The 23,946-nt window shown below is 43.3% G+C and overlaps 1 protein-coding gene across 2 annotated transcripts in view; it reads left to right on the forward strand.

Annotated features, from left to right (window-relative positions):
• Window positions 1-23,946, forward strand: part of LOC132381010 (solute carrier family 26 member 9-like) — a 146,454-nt gene that overhangs the window by 100,993 nt on the left and 21,515 nt on the right. For both annotated transcript variants that reach the window (XM_059950088.1, XM_059950087.1), the window contains exons 15-19: window positions 3,122-3,214; window positions 5,841-5,951; window positions 9,005-9,277; window positions 14,657-14,711; window positions 21,095-21,228. In XM_059950088.1, the coding sequence (XP_059806071.1) occupies window positions 3,122-3,214; window positions 5,841-5,951; window positions 9,005-9,277; window positions 14,657-14,711; window positions 21,095-21,228 (666 nt within the window). The remainder of the gene's footprint in view (window positions 1-3,121; window positions 3,215-5,840; window positions 5,952-9,004; window positions 9,278-14,656; window positions 14,712-21,094; window positions 21,229-23,946) is intronic.

The following is a 23,946-nucleotide window of genomic DNA, read 5'->3' on the forward strand; positions in this document are numbered from 1 at the left end:
TAAACCAAAGCACTCAGAGGAAACCCACACAATCATACGGAGAATGTACAAGCTCCTTACAGACATTGGCGGAATTGAGCTTGAGTTGCTGGCGCTATAATAACATTATGCTAACTGCCCTTGGAGCACCTACCACAGAGCACCTTAGAACATAGAACATTCAGCACACTACAGGCCCTTCGGCCCATAATGTTGTCTCGACCATGGAACTGACTCTAGAAACTGCCTAGAATTTCCCTTTATTCCCACATAGCCCTTTATTTTTCTAAGCTCCATGTACCTATCTACGAGGCTCTTAAAAGACCCTATTGTATCCACTTCCACCACCACCACCAGCAGTGCATTCCACACGCCCACCACTCTCTGTGTGAAAAACTTACCCCTGACATCCCCTCGGTACCTAATTCCAAGCACCTTAAAACTATGCCCCCTCGTGTTAATCATTACAGCCCTGGGAAAAAGCCTCTGGCTATCCACACAATCAATGCCCCTCATCATCTTATACACCTCTATCAGGTCACCTCTCATCCTTCATCGCTCCAAGAAGAAAAGGCCAAGTACACTCAATCTATTCTCATTCGGTACTCCCTCCAAACCAGGCAACCTCCTTGTAAGAGGATCTTAGGCTAAGGGAAGACCTGATAGGACTGTATAAAATTTTGAGAAGTAAAGTTTGGGTAGACAGTTAAAGTTTTTTCCCTCTCCCCCAGAGTAGAAATGTCGAAGATATTCAGAGTGAGGTTTTCACACAGGCATAGGCAGGTTACTGGAAAGAGCGGCCAGGGTTGGTGGGGGAAACAGACACAGAGGTGGAATTTTAAAGGCACCTGGGACATGCACATGCTGGAAATGGAGTGATATGGATCATGTGCAGGCAGGTAGGTTTATATAAAACAGGGAACGTATATTATTACAAGATCAGAATCAGAATCAGGTTCAATATCACCGGCATGTTTTGTGACATCTGTTAACTTTACAGTGGCAGTTCAAGGAAATGCATGATAAATATAGAAAAAAATGATTACAGTATGTATAGTAAATAGTTAAAATAAGTAGTGAACAAACAGAAATAAAAAAACAAGTAGTGAGGTAATGCTCCTGGGTTCAATGTCCATTTAGAAATTGGAAGGCAGAGAGGAAAAAGCTGTTTCTGAATCGCAGAGTATAGATCCTTCAGCCCATGATGTTGTGCTGACACTTTAACCTTCTTTAAGATTAATCTAACCCTCCGCTGCTACATAACCCTCCATTTTCTATCACACATGTGCCCATCTAATACCCTAGAGTGTCAGCCTCTCCCACCAGGCTTTGGAGAAACAATTATAGCTTGCCAGCCCCTCCTGAGAGGTAAAGCACTCTAATTCAGTCCTTATAATGTTTGCTCTTACGTCCAATTGGGAAGCCTGAAGAGCATAAGATCATATGATGTTCAAAGAAATCTTCAAGCCTGTTTCAAATTCAATAAGATACTCAGTCTGTTTCCCAGGAAAAATAAGTCATAAAGTCAGAATCAGATATTTAAGGTGAGATGAGAAGTTTTACAGGGGAATTGTGGGGCAACGTCTTCACATGGAGGGTGGTCTGTGTATTGAATGAGCTGCCAGGAGAAGTGGTTGAGGCAGGTGCGTTAACAGCATTTATAAAATGGTGGGACAGATATGGATATAAAATATTTAAAGGGATAGGGGCACATTCAGGCTTTTGTGTATTCTACCTGTTTGGAGAGGGTAGAAGAGGGGATGTTTGGAGTGTAGGGGGCTTTTGATTATGATGGCTGTTTTACTGATGCAGTGGGAATCAGAATCAGGTTTAATTACACTGGCTTATGTCAGGAAATTTGTTGTTGTTATGTAGCAGCGGTCATTGGAATACGTAATCTTAAAAACTGAATTACAGTAAGAAGTAACATATATATATGTTAAATTAAAATGTAGAGCAGGGGAAGAAGCTGTTCCTGAATCACTGAGTGTGTGCCTTCAGACTTCTGTACCCCCTTCCTGATGGTGGCAATGAGAACAGGGCATGTAGTGGATGATGAGAGTCCTTAATGATAGATGGCACCTTTTAGGGCATCACTCCTTGAAGATGTCCTGGATGCTGGGGAGGCTAGTGCCAATGATGGAGCTGACTGAGTTTACAACTTTATGCAGCTTATTTCACCAGAGCGTGATGCAGTTGATTGGAATGTCCTCTGAGGTACATCTGTAGAAATTTACGAGCATCTTTGGTGACATACCAAATCCCCTCGAACTCCTAATTATTCATAGCCTCTGTCATGTAGACAATGTCCATGGAAGAGAGGCCTGCAGGTTACAAGCTATGGGAAGGCATATTACAGCTCAGTAATACAGCTGTGGGAAAGGATTGGATATGTGGAATTAAAATGGTATCAGTCAAGATCTTACAGAATAGCAGAAGAGGCTGGAGGTTAGATGGGCCAAAAGGTGTTCTAATGTAATCCTTATACACAGGGGATTCTACAAATGCTGGAAATCAAGAGTAGCACAAACAAATTACTGGAAGATCTCAGCAGGTCAGGCAGCATAAACAGGAAGAATAAACAGTCAACGTTTTGGGCCGAGATCCTCATCAGCACCTAATGGAGGGTCTCGACCTGAAACATCATCTGTTTATTCTCCTCCATAGCTGCTGCTCAACCTGCTGAGTTCCTCCAATATTTTGTGTGTGTACCATCTCGAAGAAGCTACAGAAACCAGAAGACCCACACTCAATGATTCAGAAACAGTTTCATCAGGAATACTGAGGAACACCACCTCAGTATTCCTTTTAACGCCGTTTATTTTCTTTTGAAACTTATAGCAATTTTCTGTCTTTGCACTTTACTGCTGCTGCAAAACAAATTTTGCACCATCTAAGTCAGAGGCAGTAAATCTGATTCTGATTCCAATGAATGTAGATTAAACATGAATAAAAGAAAAAAGGCTGACTTGGAGCAAGGTATGCTTGTCTTCAGTAATGGGTTTCTGATCCAACAATATTATTTATTTGCCACATATGTTCTATTAATGACATTTACAACTGTGTCGTTGAACTGTTCACTGTTAAAAACCAGATAAACATCTTCAATGAGTAACTGAATCATTATTGTGTTTCATTCCAGGCTAAAGAAATCAGTGGAATAAAAATTATAACTTACTGTTCCCCGCTGTATTTTGCAAATGTGGAGTTTTTCCGGAAGAAAGTGATTAAAAAGGTAATATACCACTGACTGGGAACTTCTAAGAAGCAACAGAGAAAATCCAATAATCTGTCATCAAATTGTCCAGCAATCGTGATGTCCAACATCTGGTTCACCCATTAGTTCAGTGTGTGAGATAAGGCTGGGCAATGTCAACTGTGTGTATGGTTGGAGCCAGCATCAGTGCCAGGGACTACATGTGGATTCATTCAGTCATACAGTACAAAATCAGGCCCTTCGGCTCAGCTGGTCAATACCAACCAAGGTTCCCATCTAAGCTAGTCCCAGTTGCCCATAACTCTCTAAACCTCTCCTATCCAAATGCTGTTAATGGAGCTGCCTTAACCACTTCCTCTGAGAGGTCATTCCATATACTGACATCACTCTGGCCCTCAAGTTCCTATTAAAATTTTCCCCCTCTCTTAAATCTATGTCCTCTAGTTCTTGATTGCCCAACACTAGAAAAACGTCTGTGTGCATGTAGCCTAAGTATTCCTTTCATAATTTAAAACATACTTCTTTAAAATTTTATTTTTACTTTGAGATGCAGTTTGGTAACAGGCCCTATCAGCCCAATGAGCCCATGCTGCCCAATTACACCCATGTAACCAATTAACCTACTAACTAACCCATATTTTCTGGGGATGTGAGAGGAGCATAGTCTAAGGAGCATGCCGTATGAGAATAGGTTGAGTGAAGGTGGCCTTTTCTCTTTGGAGCGACGCAGGAGAGGTGACCTGATAGAGATGTATAAGATCATGAGAGGCATTGATCGTGTGGACAGTCAGAGGCTTTTTCTCAGGCTGAAATGGTTGCCACAGGTGGACACAGTTTTAAGGTGCCTGGGAGTAGGTACAGAGCAGATGTCTGGCCTAAGTTTTTTATGCAGAGAGTGGTGAGTGCATGGAATGGGCTGCCGGCAACGGCGGTGGAGTCAGATACGATACGGTCTTTTAAGTGACTTTTGGATAGGTACATGGAGCTTAGAAAAATAGAGGGCTATGGGTAAGCCTAGTAATTTCTAAGGTAGGGACATGTTCAGCACAGCTTTGTGGGCTGAAGGGCCTGTATTGTGCTGTAGGTTTTCTATGTTTCTTTCTATGTTTCTAAACCGGAGCACCCAGAGGAAACCTACGCTGTCACGGGGAGAGTGTGCAAAGTCCTTACAGGTAGTGGCGGGAGTCAAACCCAGGTCGCTGGTACTGTAAAAGTGTTAACACTAACCGCTATGCTACCATGCTGACCCTTGACAAACTGAAACATATTTGTTTCTAGTTTCCACTCCCTTTAACTCAGCTGTAAGGAAATTGAGATCATAGTTGGTTGTGATATTAATAGGAGTAATATCCACTCTGTATTGACTAGACAGATGTGTACAAGATGATAAGAGGCACAGATAGAATGGAGAGCCAGAGATGTTTTTGTTTCCCAGGGCAAAAATGGGTAATCCAAGGGGACACAACTTTTAGATGTTTGGAGGTAGGGGTGATGTCAGAGGCAGGTTTTTTACACAATGCTGGTGAGTGCATGGTGTTAGAGGCAGATACATTAGGGATATTTAAGAGACTCTTAGATAGGCGCATGGATGAATGGAAAATGAAGGGTTATGTAGGAGAGAAGGTGTAGATTGATCTTAGAGCAGGTTATAAGGTTGCCACAATGTCATGAGCTGAAGGACTGTACTGTGCTGTAGTGCTCAACATCTTTTGTTAACCAACATACAAAAGTATGAAAATAAATAAATAATACTGGGAATATGAGTTGTGGAGCCCTTGAGAATGAGTCTGTAGGTTATGGAATCAGTTCAGAGTTGAGCTGAGCGAAGATATCGACACTGGTTCAAGAGCCTGATGATTGAAGGGTAATAACTGTTCCTGAACCTGGTGGCGTGGGACCTAAGGCTTCTGTACCTCCTGCCCGATGGTTGTAGCAAGAAGAGGGTATGGCCTAGACAGGGCGCCCTGGAGGCAACGCTTCTTGTAGATGTCCTCAGTGGTGGGTAGGATAAACTGTGATGGACTTGGCTGGATCCAACACTTTCTATAGTCTTTTTCCATTTCAATACCTGCTGGTAACTCAGTGACTACTGATTTTTCTACTACCTCTTTGATGGAGTATCAGCAGACACTTGGAGGGATCACATTTGAGCTCCCTTTCATCTTCATCCTATGTACCTAGAGATGGTAGCTGACCATTCAGCCTATTGACTCGATTGTGACAGGGGCTAGAATAAGATGGAAGCCATTTTATGGAAAGAAGCATTCTGGGGCATGGTAGTGTGGTAGCATAACAGTGCCAGTGATCCAAGATCAATTCCCAATGCTGTCTGTAAGGAGTTTGTATGTTCTCCTTGTGGCCGTGCTGGTTTCCTCTGGGTGCTCCAGTTTCCTCCCATATTCCAAAGACATACTGTTTGGAATAACTCTGTTATGGGCATGCTATGCTGGTGACACTTGTGGGCTAGTCCCAGCACATCTTTGGACTGCGTTAGATGATGACATAAATGCCGCATCTGACTGCATGTTTTGATGTTTCCCATGCACCTGTGACAAATAAAGCTAATCTTTGCTTCAGATGCACTTCAAATTCTTTAGAAGAACACAGTGATATTCACAGCTAAGTAACTCTTTCTTTCTTGCAGTCGGGATTTGACCCAGTAAAAGTTCTAATAGCCAAGAAAAAGTACCTCAAAGCTGCCAAGAAAGAAGAACAGGAAATAGATGCAAGAAGACCAAGTAATCTCTTCAATAAGGTATGATGATCTATTGGAACTGGTTTACTATTGTCACATGTCAGCAGGGGTCGTTGATGGTGAATGCAGTGAGAAGATGTTGGTCCATGGCCTCCTCTTGTGCCAGGTTAAAGCCATCCTCAGGGTGGAGGAGCAACACTTGGATTCTGTCTGGGTAGCCTTCAGCATGATGGCATAAATATCGATTTCTCCTTCCAGTAAAAAAAGTTTCCTTCCCCCTCGCCTCTTCTTCTATTTCCCACTGGCCTTTTACCTCCTCTCACCTGCCCATCACTGGGTGCCCTCCTCCTTCCCCTGCTCCTATGATCTCCTCTCTGCTCTCCTATCAGATTCCTTCTTCGCCAGCCCTTTATCTTTCCCACACACCTGGCTTCACTTATTACTTTCCAACTAGCCTCATTCCTCTCCCCCCCCCCCCACCTCTTTATTCTGGCATCTTCCCCTTTCCTTTCCAGTTCTGAAGTAGGGTTTCGATCCAAAACGTTGGCTCTTTATTGATTTCCATAAATGCCACCTGACCTGCTGAGTTCCTCCAGCATTTTGTGTGTGTTGCTTAGGATTTCCAGTGTCTGCAAAATTTCTGACGTGTATGATAAACTGTTTATTCAGATCAGATCATTACCCAGTGCATTGAGGTAGGACAAGGTAGAACAGCAACAGACAGCAGAATAAAGTACAATAGCTACAGAGAAAGTGCAATGCAGGTAGACAATAAGGTGCAGGATCCTAATAAGGTAGCTAGAGAAAAAAAGTCTCTGATAGCTTCATGGTGGTCATATATTCATTACACCAGCCACTGTGCCATTGCACAACAGATCCAGTATCTAAGGCTATCCCTTTCAGAATGTTGCATACCTAAATGATCTTCCATTTTTCTTTAAACGTAGAAAGCTATTGTGTTGGCGCGTGGCCTAGTGGGCAAGGCATCAGACTAGTAACCTGAAGGTCACTAGTTCAAGCCTCAACTGAGGCAGCGTGTTTGTGTCCTTGAGCAAGGCACTTAACAACACATTGCTCTGCAACGTCACCGGTGCCAAGCTGCATGGGTCCTAGTGCCCTTCTCTTGGACAACATCGGTGGCGTGGAGAGGGGAAGGCCTGCAGCTTGGGCAACTGCCGGTCTCCCATACAACCCTGCCCAGGCCTGCACCCTGGAAACTCCAGGCACAGATCCATGGTCTCTCGAGACCGACGGATGCCACCACCACAGAGAGCTATTGAACTCGTCAAGTTTATGCTAGCCACCAAAGTAATTTAATCAATGCCATTCCGCCATATATTTCCCTCTAACCAAGTCACAAGTGCATCATCATCCCACCATCTACAGTAGAGGTCACTTATAGTGGACAATCCAGCTACCGACCACCAAGCTTGTGGGGCACAAGGAGGGCCTGAAGCACCCAGGGGAAACGTGTGGCCGCAGGGAGAATGTACAGACTCTGCGCAGATCTGATCGATTTTGGCTTTGCTGGGGCTGCCCTAAATGTAGCACCAACTCAAGTAGTGATCTGTCATATTTATATCATGTCTTAGCCTTCTTATCCTCTGGAAGTGTTGGCTGTCTTTGTGGGTCAGTCCTCATCACAGGGATCAGTCGAGGGAATCAAAGCTGCACTGACTCTGAGATAACTACATTCATTCATAAACCTATTGCACTGCACAGCTCAGAAACAGGCCTTTCAGCTCATCATGTCTTCTGTTTTGTTTTACATGTGGGGAGGTTGATGTTTTTCTTTGAACCGGTTCCATGGTTTTCTTTGTTTCGTGGCTGTCTGTGGGAAGACGAATCTCAGGGCTGTATACTGCATACATACCTTGATAATAAATGTACTTTGAATCTTTGAATGTTCACCTGGATGCTGATCTAATCTAACCAACTTTGCCTGCACTTGGCCCCGTGTCCTTCTAAACTCAGCTGTGGAGGCCAGGTCAGTGTGTATATTTAAAGCAGAGGTTGATGGGTTCTTGATTAGTCAGGGTAACAAAGGTTATGGGGAGAAGGCAGGAGAATGAGGTTGAGAGGGATAATAAACCAGCCATGAGGGAATGGTGGAACAGAATCGATGGGCTAAATGGCCTAATTCTGCTCCAATGTTTTTTGGTCTTATGATCTAAACCTTTCCTATTCAGATACCTGCCTAAATGCATTTTAAACAATGTAATTGTAAACGCAAGACATTTCACAGATACTGTAAATCTTGAGGAACACACATAGAATGCTGGAGGATTCAACAGGTCAGGCAGAGGAATAAAGATTTGACTGTTCAGACTGAGATCCTTCATCAGGACTGGAGAGGAAGGGGGCAGAACTCAGAGTAAGAAGGTGGGGGGGAGGATGAGAAGGAGTACACGCTGTAAGGTAACATACACAAAACCCTGGAGGAACTCAGCAGGCCAGGCAGCATCTTTGGAAAAGAACAATCAGTCAATGTTTCGGGCTGAGACCCTTCTTCAGGACTGAGAAGGAAGGGAGAAGACAGCAGAATAAAAAAGTTGGGGTGACGGGAAAGAGGCTAGCTGGAAGGTGATAGGTGAAGTCAGGTGGGTGGGAAGTACCAAGGGCTGGAGAAGGGTGGAGGGAATTGTTTACCGGAGGGAGAAATGGATACTTATGCTATCAGGTTGGCGGGTACCCGGACAGAATATAAAGGTGTTGCTCCTCTGCCCTGAGGGTGGCCACATCGTGGCACTAGAGGAGGCCGTGGAGCGACACATCAGAACGGAAATGAGAATCAGAATTAAAATGTTTGGTCACCTGGAAATCCTGCTTGTGGCGGATGGTGTGGTGGTGCTCAATGAAGTGGTCCCCTAATTTGGTGGGGGGAGGGAAAAGAGGTAAGGTGAAAGATGGGAGGTGAAACCAAGTAAGGGGAATGTGGGTCAGTAGGGGAGGGGGGATGTAGTAGGAAACTGAAAGCTGATGGAGGAAGGGCTGAAGAAACACTCCCGACCTAACAATCTATCCCAATAACCCAGGACCTCAAGTCCCAGCAACGTCTTTGTAAATTTTCAAGTGCTTTGTTCCAATGAATTTACTTCTCCTTTCTTTTGCAGCAAGTATCCCTACAGGAGCTGGTAAAAGAGGTGGAAGCAGAGGTGTCCATGGACTGCAATAATAACTCTGTAAATGAAGCCCCCCGAATCTCCTATATCACAGTCAACACCCCGAATGGGTTGCATGAGAGGATGGAGAAGTCTACACTGGAACGGGAGAATCCTGAAGATCCCATTAAACTTGCACATCCCATCATTGACATCCACACGCTCATCCTGGATATGAGTGGAGTCTGTTTCGTAGATCTTATGGGGATCAAAGTTCTGGGAAAGGTAAAGAGTAACCTTCTTCAGTTGAATCTCCTGCATGCCATCACCGGAATCACACAGGGAAAGGTGATCTTTGCTTTGGAAGGAAGGAAAGGCACAGAATTATAGACGTGAGAGAATCTGCAGATGCTGGAAATCGAAAGCAACATGCACAATTGGCTGGAGGAACTCAGCAGATCAGGCAGCATCTGTGGAAATGAATGAATAATCAACAATTCAAGTTGAGGCCCTTCTTCAGGGACAGAAATGGGGACAGAAAATCAGACACACAAAGGCAATGGGAGAGGGGCAGAGCAACGTCAAAAAGTCAAGGAAGGGATTGCTGTGGTCGTCATAAACCAGTGGGGCCGAAGTGCCTGATTCCCTCTTGTGTTACTCTATGTATTGTGATCATAAATGTAATCTTCTGAATGAGAGAACTCTAACTAGTCTAAAAAAACACTGAAGTTATGAATATAAGGGAGAACCCTCTTCTGGGGAGATGATTGCTTAGAACAGGGATTCACAACCTGTATTATAACTTGGACTCCTACATTTAACCGAGGCATACATGGACTCCAGGTTGGGAACGCCTGGGTTGGAAGCATGTATCTCTCACAAGGTTATTTCCAACCCTTGAGCATAAAGTAAGTGTGCATGCAACAGGAAGGAGCCCAAAGTCAGGACAGTAAACTTCCTGCCCCACTAGCTACAGCAGAACTAGGATGGCAGGTAAAGGTGTGTCATAGCTGCAGGGCATTTTGGCAGTAACTTGGCCAATAATCTTTCAGATCTTTTAGAACAGTACCGCACAGGAACAGGCTCTTTATTCCATGATTTTGTGCCAAACTAACTGAGCAAATAAAACCTAACTTCATTAATCCCTTCTGCCCACACATGATTTATATTCGTCATTCTCTTCATATTCATATATCACAAAGTCTCTTAATCAAACTTGCCTCCACCACCACACCGGCAGCACACTCAAGCCGTACCCCACTCTCTATGTAAAAACCCTTACCCCGCACACCTGATTGGAACTTTTTGCCACTTACCTTAAATACTTGCCCTCTTGTATTAAACATTCTGACCCTGGTGAAAAGATACCGGCTAGCTGTAACACAAGAGATTCTGCAGATACCGGAAATCCCATGCAGCACACACAAGATACTGGAGGAGCTCAGCAGGTCAGTCAGGCAGTATCTACGGAGAGGAATAAACAGTTGACTTTTTTACCATTTTTTAAAAATTTATTGAGATACAACGCAGAGTAGGCCCCTCCAACCCTTCAAGCCGCACCGCACAGCAATCGTCCAAGTTAACCCTATCCTGATCAAGGGACAATTTACAATGACCAATTAACCTACCAACGGGTACATCTTTGGACTGTAGGAGGAAACCAGAGCACCAGGGGATAACCCACGCTGTCATGGGGAGAACATACAAACTTCTTACAGACAGCGGTGGGAATTGAACCCAGGTCACCTGTACTGTGAAACGTTGTGCTAACCACAATGCTAACATGCCGCCCTATCTAAACCTCTCACAATTTTATAAATGACTAATGACAATGGCTGTTTAATTCCAATAAGAGGGAGTTTATCTCTTCTCATTACTCTGATCAGGGTGGAGGTTCAGGAGCCTAAAGACACACACTCAGCATTTTAGGAACAGCTTCTTTGCCTCCACTGTTAGATTTCTGAATGGTCCATGAACACTACCTCATTATTTTGCACTTATTTACTTTTTAAGCATGTTTCTTATTTTAACAGAGTATTTTCCTTGTATAGCACTGCACGACTGCCACTAAACAACAAATTTCATGACACATGTCAATAATTCTGATTCTGATTGCCTTCCATGGATCCAGCACAGACACCCTCTCTGTGATAGGGAAAGGGGGAACATTATTATGTGCAGGCAGATAGGATTAGTTTCTTTTGACTTCGTGTTCAGCACAGGCTTCCTGGGCCGAAGGGCCTGTTCCTGTGCTGAATGTTTCCATGTACTATGTTCTGTTATACGATGCTCTCTAAGTTCCGGTAGGAGTCTCAGAAAGGCCCCATGCCTCAATTTGAGTATGATGAGTAATCAGGGAGTGAGTTTGCCCATTTTCAACCCGAAGGAATGGTAATGTCCCTGGGAAGTACAGAATAAAACAACTGAGACAGTTTTATTTTCACTGAACCGAAGGCCACAGTATTAAACCGTTCCTCCTTCCTTTATAAAACTTTGCTTAGGCTCCTGGCTCCTTCTGGAGTTTTGCATTCATTTCTGGTCACTCCATTACAAGAAGGATGGGGAGGCTTTGGAGAGGGTAGAAGAGGTTTGCCAGGATGCTGCCCGGATTAGAGGGCATGTGCCATGAGGAGTGTTTGGACAAACTTAGATTGTTTTCTCTGGAGTGGTGGAGGGTGTGAGGAAACCTGACTGAAAAGTATAAAATCATGAGAGGCAAGGAGAGGATTAAAACACAAGAGGGAAGGGAACCAAAAACTAGAAGGCAATAATTACAGGTTAGAAGGGAAAGACTTGGTAGCGGAGGGGCAACTTATTCATGCAGAGGATGGTCCAGATACGGAATGAGTTGCCAGAGGAAGTGTTTGAGGCAGGTGCAATAACAACATCTAAAAGATATTTGTTATAATTTCAGAGATTGGGAAGGTTTAGCCTTATATGAGCTAAACATGGTAAAATGGGTCTATCCTCGATGGGTATCTTGGTTAGTATTGGACAAGTGGAGCCGAAGGGCCTGTTTTCATGTGGCACGGTTGCATAGTGGTTAGTACAACGCTTTACAGCAGAAGTGACAGGTTCAATTCCTGCCTCTGCCCGTAAGGAGTTTGTATTTTCTTCCCATGACCACATGCATTTCCTCTGGGTGCTCTGGTTTCCTCCCACAGTTTAAAGACGTACCAGTTGGTAGGTTAATTGGTCATTGTAAATTGTCCTGTGGTTGGGCTGGGATTAAATTGGGGGATTGCTGGACGGTATGGCTCGACAGGCCAGAAGGGCCTGTCCTACACCAAATCTCAATAAATAAACAAATCAACTCAGTGACTCTAAGACATTAAAAACACTCCTTTGTCTGTTATATTGGAGTTAGTGTGCTGTGTTAATCTTTTTTCCAAGCAAAAGGAGAATTTGAAGCTTCAGAACCTACTCTGCAGATGTTTCTTTTCAATTTTTTAACTTTTAACTTTAGTCAGCATATATATTTGCATGTATCTGGAATTTGCTATGGTGAGCTGGCATTGCATGCAATGAGAGACAACACCATTCTACAATTATAAAGAATTACATAAAGATAAAGTTAGAAGTGCAGTTATGGAATATAATGTGCATTAATACATAAATACCAGCATGTATTTACAATGTAAACAGTATTGTAAAGAGTGGTTTAAAGTGTGGTTGTAAAGGCTGACTGGGTAATAGATAGAGGGGGGTGTGGTTTAATTTTAAACAAGCTTTAAAATTAGTAACACACTCAGCATGGTGCTGGGAGAGTGCTCTACTTCTGCATTCAGTCCAGCATTGTCCACAGAGAGAGAGAGAGAATAAAACACTGAAGGAGTCCACCTCTGCTTAGTTCCATCCTGGCTTCTTCCCCCTTCCACCTCAGTCCTGATGAAGGGTTTCAGCTCAAAACGTCAACTGTCTATTCCTCTCCATGGATGCTGTCTAACCCGCTGACTTCCTCCAGCATTTTATGTATGTTACTTTGGATTTCCAGCATCTGCAGAACCTCTTGTGTTTAAAATTAGTCCTCTCCTTTGGGTTGACAGAACATTAAACATTGAACGGTACAGCGCAGTACAAGCTCTTCGGCCCATGTTGTTCTGTCGGCTTTTTAACTTACTGTATGATCAACCGAACCCTTCCCTTCCACATAACTGTCCATTTTTTCTTCATCCGCATGCCCGTCTAAGAGGATGTCAAATGTCCCTAATGTATCTGCCCCAACACCACCCTTGGCAGCACATTCCATTCACCCACCACTTTCTGTGTAAAAGACCTGCCCCTAACCATTCCCCCCCCCATACTTTCCTCCAATCACCTTAAAATGATGCCCTCCCGTATCAGTCAATTCTTGGCTCTCATCACATCATTCACATCTTCAAAGCTACCTTTCACCCTCCTTCACTGCAAAGAGAAAAGCCCTGGCTTGTTCAACCTATACTCATAAGATATTCACTCTAATCTAGGCAGTGTCCTGCTAAATCTCCTCTGCACTCTCTCTAAAGCTTCCACATCTTTCCTATAACTGGAGCCGGCCACAATAATTCAAGTGAAGCCTAACCATATATTAAGTGTGGACTTATACTCAATGGCCACTTTAAACCTATACACTTGCTTGTTAATGCAAATATCTAATTAGCCAATCATGTGGTGGCAACTCAGTGCACAAAAGCATACAGATATTGTCAAAAGGTTCAGTTGCTCAGACCAAACCTCAGAATGGGGAAGAAATGTGATCGAAGTGACTATGACTGTGGAATGATTGTCGGTGCCAGATGGGACAGTTTGAGTTCTCAGTAATGATCTTCTGGGATTTTCACCCGAAACATCATCTCAAGTTTACAGAGAATGGTGCGATAAGCAAAAAGCATCCAGGGAGCAGCAGTTCTGTGGGCAAAAGTGCTTTATTAATGAGAGAGGTCAGAGGGGAGCGGCCAGACTGGTTCTAGCTGACAGGATGGCAACGGTAACTGAAATAACCACGCTTTATAAAAGTGGTGGGCAGAAGAGCATCTCTGAATGCACAACACATCGAACCTTGAAGTAGATGGACTACAGGAGCAGAAGACAACAAATTTACACATAATGTCCACTTTATTACGCAGAGGAGATACCTCATAAAGTGGGCACTGAGCGTATTCCAGAGAAGGGAAGGGAGATATCCCTGGTGTACAGGCTAATCCCTCAACCTTAATCAACACTGAAAATGAGATGAGTTGGTGTCACCATGACACTATCAGCTGGGTCCCCATTGCCTACTTTATTTCTGAGGGAATTATGCTTCAAGACACTTTTTGGCTGTACCATTCTTTAACATTAAGTAATAAGCAATTTTCTATTTCAATACAGACATTAGACATATGGTCATTTATATTGGTCTTCAACATCTCCCAAAACAATTTGTATTCAATCATGAGATGGAATGAATGCCATTTTGATAAATGGAGCTGCCATTTTGTCTACAGCATGATTCTGACAAAATGTTATCATGATTAGTGGTCATTTATTTTTACAGTAGAAATGGATGCATTTGCAATAAGCAGAAAGAGCAAAACAATAATGAAAATGGCACAGATTCTTTCAATGTCCGGTGTGTTCTTTGTGTTCATCGGCTTTTCATTAGATCTGCTCTTCTAATTGCTGTATTTATAACTGTTTACACAGATGTGTTCAAACTACAAGAAGATTGGCGTGAACATCTATCTGGCTGGCATACGAGGTAAGAATATTCAAACTGTCATCTTTTTCTCAAATTTAATGCAGTCAGAACATTCTTCAGTATCTGATAGGCTGAGGGACAGAATACTCTCAATCTGAGTGTTGAATCCCATTAATTATTGACTCACCACTCAGGTTATCGTGATGCGAACTTCCAGTGATTGTATGCCAGTTGCTTCAAGAGCCAAATGGTTGAAGGGATGTAGCTGTTTTTAAACCTGGTCACTTCTATACCTCCTATCTGATGGCAGCTGAGACAAGGAAGCATGGTTCGGATGGTAGAGGTCTTTGATGATGGATGTTGGCTTCTTGAACCAGTATCTCCTGTAGATACTACTGATAGTGGGGAGGGATGTGCCCTTGAAGTATCGGGTTGAGTCCACTACCCTGCAGCTTCTTACATTCCTGTGCACTCGCATTGGCAGGATATTGAAAGATGCAGGCAGCAGTGATGGTTTTGGCTTTGGTTAAATGTACATCTGCAAAGCAGGAGATTGTGGAGTGAGTTGGAGCCAGTTCCTTGTGGAATTAACGTGCCAGTTTTAAAAAGCAAACGTGGCCTGTTGGCACTTGTCTGAAGAGCAGGTGATCACTTGGGTTAATAATAAATTGGGTTAATTAGCAAAGGCCAATAAAAAGAAACGGGGTTTGAGTGGAGCAGCCATTGTTCAAGTGGCCATTATTTGAGAGGACAGTGTTAGAGTGGTCAGGCCTTGGCTCAACCGGCTTGAGTGAGAACAGGTGCAGGTTAGAACTTAAGTTTGAGAAGTTAGAGGCTAAACAAGTGCAGGCAGGATGGTAGTTCAGGCAGTGGAATATTCCTCCTGTACCAAACAGCCTCCCTGATTACCACATCAGCAGGAAATGCACCCAACTTCTGTTCCTGACTGAACTGGAGCTGGAGGCACTCAGGACTATCTGGGAGGTTGAAATATTCAAAGATGAGTGTTTTACACAGGTGGTCACACCCAGAGTGCAGGCTTCAGATAGTGGATGGGTGACTACCAGGAGAAGTAAGGGGAGTTAGCAGTCATTGCAGGGTTCCCCTGTGGCCATTCCCCTCAGCAACAAGTATATCCCTTTAGATACTGCTGGGGGATGAATGATCAGGGCACAGCAGCAGCAGCCGGGCCAGTGGCTGGCTTTAAGGCTCAGCAAGGAAGGATAAAATCAGGAAAAACAATCGTGATGGGAGTCCTGATAGTTAAGGGAATGGACAGGAGATTCTGTGGCTACAGAAGAGAAGCCAGCATGGTTTCCCCAAAAAGAGATCTTGCCTGACAAATCTGTTGGAATTCTTTAAGGAAATATCAGACAGGATAGAAAAAAGGAGAGTCATGTGGATGGTGTTTACTTGGATTTTCAAAATCCACACATGAAGCTGCTTAACAATATAAGAACCCATGATATTACAGGAAAGATACGAGCATGGATAGAAGATTGGCTGATTGGCAGGAGGCAAAGAGTCAGAATAAAGGGAGCCTATTTTGGTTGGATGTCATTGACGAGTGGTGTTCTGCAGGGGTCTCTATTGGAACCGCTTCTTTTCATGTTATATGTTAATGATTTGGATGAAGCAATTGATGGTTTTGTGGCCAAGTTTGCAGATAATACCAATATAGGTGAAGGGGCAGTGTTGATGATGCAGGGAGTCGGCAGAAGGACTCGGGCAGACTGGGAGAATGGGCGAAGAAGTGGCGGATGAAATCTAGTGAAGGGAAGTCTATGGTCATGCACTTCGGTAGAAGAAATAAAGGCATAGATTATTTTCTAATCAGAGAGAAAACTCAAAAATCAGGGATGCAAAAAGACTTGAAATGCAGGCATGAAATGTATCACAATGAAGAACAATGCCCTCAGGACAAATGAAAGAGAGGTGGTCATCTCATGTTCAATTTCAAGTTTATTGTCATCTGACTGTACATATATACAACCAAATGAAAAAGCGTTCCTCCTGACCATGGTGCACCCACAAAACATATATCACACACGGCACAAAAACCAAACTATTACCACAATTAAGTTAATAAAATATCATTCAACATTGCACATAAAGCACGCAGTGCGGGTAAACAGTAAACAGATCAGTAAACAGGAAACAGCTCCCTAACCGGTGGCATGGTAGCACAGTGGTTAGCACAACACTTTACAGTACATGCAGCCTGGGTTCGTTTCCCACCACTGCCTATAAGGAGTTTGTACATTCTCCCCGTGACCGTGGGGGATTTCCTCCAGGCGCTCCGGTTTCCTCCTACAGTCCAAAGACATACAGGTCAGCAGGTTAATCGCCATTGTAAATTATCCCGTGATTAGGCTAGCGTTAAATGGGGGGGGGGGGTGCGGAATTGCAGAGCAGTGTGGCTGAAGGGCTGGAAGGGCCCTGCATCTCAATAAAAAAATAAATATCCTAGTGACAAGACCTTGGTGGTGACAGGCTATTGCATTGAATTGAATATTCAATTCACAAAATGGGCATTATGCATTTATGTATTGTATGTTAATTCATGACCAATCATAATGCAAGAAGAGAATTATACTGTTCAATGAAACATCATTCACTCCTTTGATATCCAGGGATTGGTGACACATCAGCTTTCTTCTAATTTAAGCTTTCACATTATGAAGTTGCAGTTTTAAATGTTAAAAATAATAGCAATTACTACTACTTATCACAGGACACCTCAGCAATAAATAGCAACTGCACTTTGATTTGATACCTTTGACCTCTATTTAAGTGTGGGTGGGTTTTATTGTCTTGTTTATATCTTATATTACTTATTAAATACTGATAATAGAATATTGATTGTACATTATGTGACATCTTGTTTCCGTAGCAAATTAAATCCAAAATTTAAAACTGCAGTTGCTAGGTATCTGAAATAGACAATAGACAATAGACAGTAGGTGCAGGAGTAGGCCATTCGGCCCTTCTAGCCAGCACCGCCATTCACTGTGATCATGGCTGATCATACACAATCAGTACCCCGTTCTTGCCCTCTCGTCATATCCCTTGACCCTGTTATCTATAAGAGCTCTATCTAACTCTCTCTTGAATGCATCCAGAGACTTGTCCTCCACTGCCTTTTGGGGCAGAGCATTCCACATATCCACCACTTTCTGGGTGAAAAAGTTTTTCTGCATCTCTGTTCTAAATGGCCTACCCCTTATTCTTAAACTGTGGCCTCTAGTTCTCAACTCACCCATCAGCGGGAACATGCTTCCTGCCTCCTGTGTGTCCAATCCCTTAATAATCTTATATGTTTCAATCAGATCCCCTCTCATCCTTCTAAATTCCAGTGTATACAAGCCCATTTGCTCCAATCTTTCAACATATGACAGTCCCACCATTCTGGGAATTAACCTTGTGAACCTACACTGCACTCCCTCAATAGCAAGAATGTCCTTCCTCAAATGAAAGCAAAATGCTGGAAAGTCTCGGCAGATCCAGTAGCATCCATGGAGGGTGAAAATGTTTCAGGTCAAGGTCTCAAATTATCTATGTAAGCGGCCCTAGTGCTACACCTGCCCATTCACTTCATCCCATTCAGGGCCCCAAGCAGTCCTTGCAGATGAGGCAACATTTCAATTTGCTGGGGGAGTTTTTTCCTCCCCCTTCCCTCTTCTATTCCCCACTCTGGCCTTTTACCTCTCCTCACCTGACTATCACTTCCCCCTGGGTCCCCTCTTCCCTTTCTCGTGTGCTCCACTCTCCTCTCCTACCAGATTCCTTCTCTGCCACCCTTTTTACCTGTCCCAACCATCTGGCTTCACCTATCACCTTGAGGCTCTCCTCCTTCCCTTCCTCCCCACCTCTTTATTCTGGTGTCTTCCCCCTTCCATCTCAGTCCTGAAGACGGTTTCGGCTCAAAATGTTGACTGTTTATTAATTTCCATAGATGCTGCCTGACCTGCTGAGTTCCTCCAGTATTTTGTGTGTCACAAATATTAACCCTTTTTCCCTTTTCCACGGATATTACCAACCTACTGAGAGTTTCCATCATTTTCTGACTTTATCCTATCTCCCTAAACTCGCTCTAAAACTCTAATTCATTTGAACAAAAGAAATTCTTCGCAAAGAGCGACTTGAGGAATGCCTAGTACATCGCATAGTCTTTGATATACCTCTTGGCAGAGTCGTCATAATTCAGCCGCTGCCAAATCATTGGTCAGCTCAACCTAGTGAGAAATACATTCTCGGCAGAATTATATTCTTACTTTCCATTAGGTTGAGTCTGAGTCATGAACAATGGAATTCCACAAGAGCTAACCACCCAAAACAAAGATGAGAGCATGCTCTTTGGTAGAACAGGAAAGAAACTTTATGGCCTTGATGGCTTTAATTATGTTAGATTTTGCGAGAAGCTGATGTTTCAATTAAATTGAAAAATTGGTTTATTATTGTCACGTATACTGAGGAAAATAGCGGCACAAGATGCTGGAAATCCAGACTAACGCACACAAAATGCTGGAGGAACTCAGCAGATCAGGCAGCATCCATAGAGAGAAATAAAGAGTCATTTTGGGCCAAGATCCTTTTTGGTCAGGAAAATGAGCTTGAGTTTGAGGAACAATGGAGGCAGCCTGAGACGGCTACTCCTGCCTGCATTTATAAAAGACCCTAGCAAGGTAGAGAGTGGGAGAATGAGAGAGAGAGGGAGAGTGGGAGAGAGAAGAAGAACATTGTAGAAAGAGAGAGAGAAAGGGCGAGAGAGTGTGGCGCAGAGAGAGAAAGGCCCAACTGACTACGACACCAAATTAAACTAAACCTATCTGCCAATATTGCTCCATGCCTTCCCCGTCTAAATGCTTCTTGAGTGTCTCAATCGTGCCTGCTTCCACCACCAACCCTGGCAACCCATTCAGGAACCCTCCACTCTCCACGTAAAAAAACAAAACCAGCACATCTCCTTCAAACTTCTCCCTCTCATGCTAAGGGTATATATTCTACTCTCTTGCATTTCTACCCTGAGAAAAAAGATGGTTTATGCTAATTAATGTTCCTATCATTTTATAAACTTCAATCAGGGCTCCTCTGAGCCTCCAAATCCCCATATACAGGTTCAAAGCTCAAAGTACATTTATTATCAAAGTACATATACTGTGTACAACCTTGAGATTTGTCTCCCTACCGGCAGCCACAAAACAAAGAAACGCAATAGAACTTATTAAAAAATAAGAAGACCGCCATATACCCAAATGTGCAGGGGAAAAAAATCATGCAAACAGCAAAAGCAAGCAAACAACTGAAGTTGATGAGAGTGAGTCCACAGCTGCAAAGCCAGTCATCACAGCAGCCAGTCCAGTTGCCTGGTACTTGCAGGCCACAGCCTCAGTTCAGCCGAGCCTCTTTCCATAGCTAATAATTTATATAATATCCTTAATTTTTGATACATTTTATTATAACATTTTAACCCAGATTTTTAAAAATTATTAATATATTCTTAACTTTGATGCTTCTTATTTTAATATTTTAAGTCTTTTTTAAAAGTTATTTACTTCAGAGAAAAATCTGAAACTCAAAACCTGTCAGCATTTTCTCTTTTCCCTGGTCACTTCCATCCTGTTGTTTGGCAACAGAGCCCAGCATGTTTAAACCTTTAATTGGTCCGTTGTGCTAAGTTGGCAGCTTTGTGACCTGCTCCTGAAATTTGGTTCCACTGAGGTCTATCAGCAGAACCGAACTTCAGGTGTGAAGCCAGAAGACAGTCACTACTACACCAATCAACAACTGGGAACGTTGTAGACTTCAGTTGCTTTGTAGCACCTGAGTGGGAAAGAGGATTTTCTAAAGGGGTCGGACAAGTGAGGTTTGCATCTGGCAAGCTGTCAGCTCTCATTCCAAGTCCACTTAATGCAAGGTTTATTGCAATATGCACAGCTGCCTAAACACAACTGCTAAACAAAGGACAGATGTGGAAACACCTGGCACAGTTAACTCTGTTGCTGTTATCAAAAGGGTTCCATGCTATAACAGGAAATTGGAATGACTTTTAAATATCAAGTGATTACTGATGATGTTGGTGAGATATTGGGTTGCTCCTTTCTTCTGAATGTTGACCTGTTCTATTTATTAAGGAGGTGTTACCTAATTAGTATTAATCTTCAACAATTTCTTTATTGATCATAGAACATTACAGCACAGGAACAAGTACTTTGGCCTATGATAATGCACTAAACTAATTAAAATAGTAATTAAACATCTGACTAAACTAGTCCCTTTGGCCTACATAATGTTCACATCTCTTTGTTCTCTTTATATGCCTAAGATCATGACCCATATGGACCATTTAGAAATTTACAATTTACTTTTCACTCTGTCTAACAAAGATTTGTTCCATGCTCATTCACTGATTCTGATCATGCTGTTAAATATTTGCCCGACAGATCAAGTGTTTGAAGATATTGAGAATGGCGGTATGTTCGAAGAGAGTGGACTGGAACGTAACTGCCTCTTCCTCTCGGTCCACGATGCAGTTCTTTACGCACTGGCCAGCCGGCAGGATACAACGAAGGAAAAGGTAGCAACTTTTAAGAGAATGTTACTTGCTATTTAAAATATGAAAGGAAGTCTTGATCTTTGTGTCAGAACTAGCAGATCAGCTGGCAATTCAGAATAGAGTCACGACTAATTTAATTCAGATTGTGTGGAGTTGTAAATCAAAAGTATCTATTCATCTTCAAACTGCTGCCTTACATTTCAGTAGTCTTTTGTAAATGCTTATCCGTTTGAGATAATCTTAATAGTTTCTCTTAATCAGGATCTAATCCCCATTCCCATTCCGACATGTTGCTCCTTGACCTCAGCTACTACCTTGATGAGGACACTCTCAGGTTGGAGGAGCAGCACCTCATATTCCTTCTGGAGAACCTCCAACCTGATGTCATGAACATTGATTTCTCTAACTTCTATAATTTCTCCTCCTCCCTATGCCTTCTTCTTCCAATCCCCTTTCTGGCTCTCCTCTCACCTTTTCTCTTCTCCTCACCTGCCTATCATCTCCCACAGTCCTCCTCCTTCTTCCCTTTCTCCCATGATCTACTTTGCTTTCCTACCATATTCCTCCTATTTCAGCCCTTTTCCAACTATCACCTCCCAGCTTCTTATTTCAACTCCTCCGCCACCCACCTGGCTTCAGCAATCACCTCCTAAATTGTATTCCTTCCTCACCCCACACCTTCGTACTCTGGCATCCCCCCTCCCCCCGCTTCCTTTCCAGTCCTGATGAAGGGTATTAGTGCAAAAAGTCGACTGTTTATTCATTTCCGCAGATGCTCCCTGGTCTGCTGAGTTCCTCCAGCATTTTATGTGTGTTACTCCGGATTTTCAACATCTGCAGAATCTCTTATGTTTAAACAATAATTTTACTTTGAGTAAGTTTTTTTATTTCATTATCAGAGAATTGAGCGAACAGTTTTGCAAATCTGCCAAGTGCTGGAAATCTGGAATAAACGGTATATCCCTAATGCCCTGACATGTGGACAGAACTCTGGGAGTTATTAGAAAGCCAGATCTGGGAGTTTGCTCTGACACAAACTCATCTCTGAGTCCAGCATCTCTGCCAGGGAGTTGTCAACAGGACCCTCCATCAGGTTAGACATGGGGGTAGGTCCAGAGTCACAACGGTTTCAAGGGGAAGTGGAGGGCTTTGGAGACTGAGGCAATATTTTATAACATAGAACACTACAGCAAAATAGTGCAGTTTTTTGCGGTCACATGCATAACAATTACCATAACAACTGTGATGCATTCAGATAGGGTGCTTTCTGTGGCTTTCAGAAATATTTACAAACCACTGACGTGTATGACAATGCTCACAGACTGCAAGTTGCCATCCCCAGCCTTGCCAGCTGTCAAAGGCCGTCAGTTTATTCTGGAGGTGTGTTTTCTGCCCTGTACCACCTACAGTCCAATCACCACTCAGCCTATGGTGGATGGCAGCATGCTCTGGAGTCAGCAGCCCCTGCCCCCCACTCCCCTCCTCATTCCTCCAAGGCAAGCGAAGATGTGGGAAAATCTTAATGAGATCTAGCCAGAGAGACCCCAGCCCTCAGTGGCAGACAATGACACAGTGCTATGGCCGGGAGAGCTGCTGCCTCACAGCCCCAGTGTCCCGGGTTCAATCCTAACCTTGGGTACTGCCTGTGTGGAGTTTGCATGTTTGTGGGTTTAATCCCAGGTGTTCCAGTTTCCTCCCAAATCCCAAAGACATTCAGGAAAGTTAATTGCCTCTTGTACCTAAGTGGGCGGACAAATCCAATTGATAAGAATAGGGGGAGAATACAACAAGATTAGTGTTAAGAAATGATTGATGTTAGCATGGACTGTGAGGGCCAAATGGCCTGTTTCCATGCCCTTTGAATCTATGGCAAAAAAGGTGTAGTAGTTTGGGACTGCTATAACTGTGCAATTATTTCTCTTTCCTAAATCAGAATAGAGGAAGTGGGATTGTCTTTAGAAAAGCACATTAGTGGAACTGGTGGGAGGAGAGACCGAGTACAAATTTAAATTGGTCATTGTGACTGCCTCTACTAAATGTCGCAAATCTCAAACCAGAATGTGAATGAAAATTTGGAATATTTTCTAAGCAACCTTGTAATTGAAATTATGAGAGACTTAAGTAAGGTGGATGGTGGCGCTCTTTCCACAGGGTAGACCTGTCCAATTCTAGGGTGCGTAGGTTTAGGGTGAGGGGAAAAGATATAGAAGAGACCTGAGCCCTTGTCTTTTTCACATGAAGGATGGTGAGTGAATGGAACAAACGGCCAGAGGATAAAAGACCATAAGACCATAAAACACATGAGCAGAACCAGGCCATTTGGCCCATCGAGTCTGCTCCACCATTTCATCATGGCTGATCCATTTCCCTCTCAGCCCCAATCTCCTGCCTTCTCCCTGTATCCCTTCACACCTTGAATAATCAAGAATCTGTCAACCACTGCCTTAAATATACCCAGTGACTTGGCTTCCACAGCCACCTGTGGCAGTAAATTCCACAGATTCTGTGTATAAGAAGGGCCAGAGGAGAATGAGGTCCTTTGGAGTATGCAGGCCTTTTCTTCACATATTCTACCAGTCTATATGGTCGGGCAATGGCATCAACACGGGTGATGCCGACAGGCTCCATAAACTGATTAGAAAGGCTGGCTCCTTTATAGGAATCAAACTGGATATACTGGAGGCTGTGGTAGAACAAAGGACCCTACGGAAAGTCTTGGTAATTCTGAACAATGTTTCT

Source organism: Hypanus sabinus, chromosome 25 (genome assembly GCF_030144855.1).
Source record: "Hypanus sabinus isolate sHypSab1 chromosome 25, sHypSab1.hap1, whole genome shotgun sequence".
Lineage (NCBI taxonomy): Eukaryota > Metazoa > Chordata > Chondrichthyes > Myliobatiformes > Dasyatidae > Hypanus > Hypanus sabinus.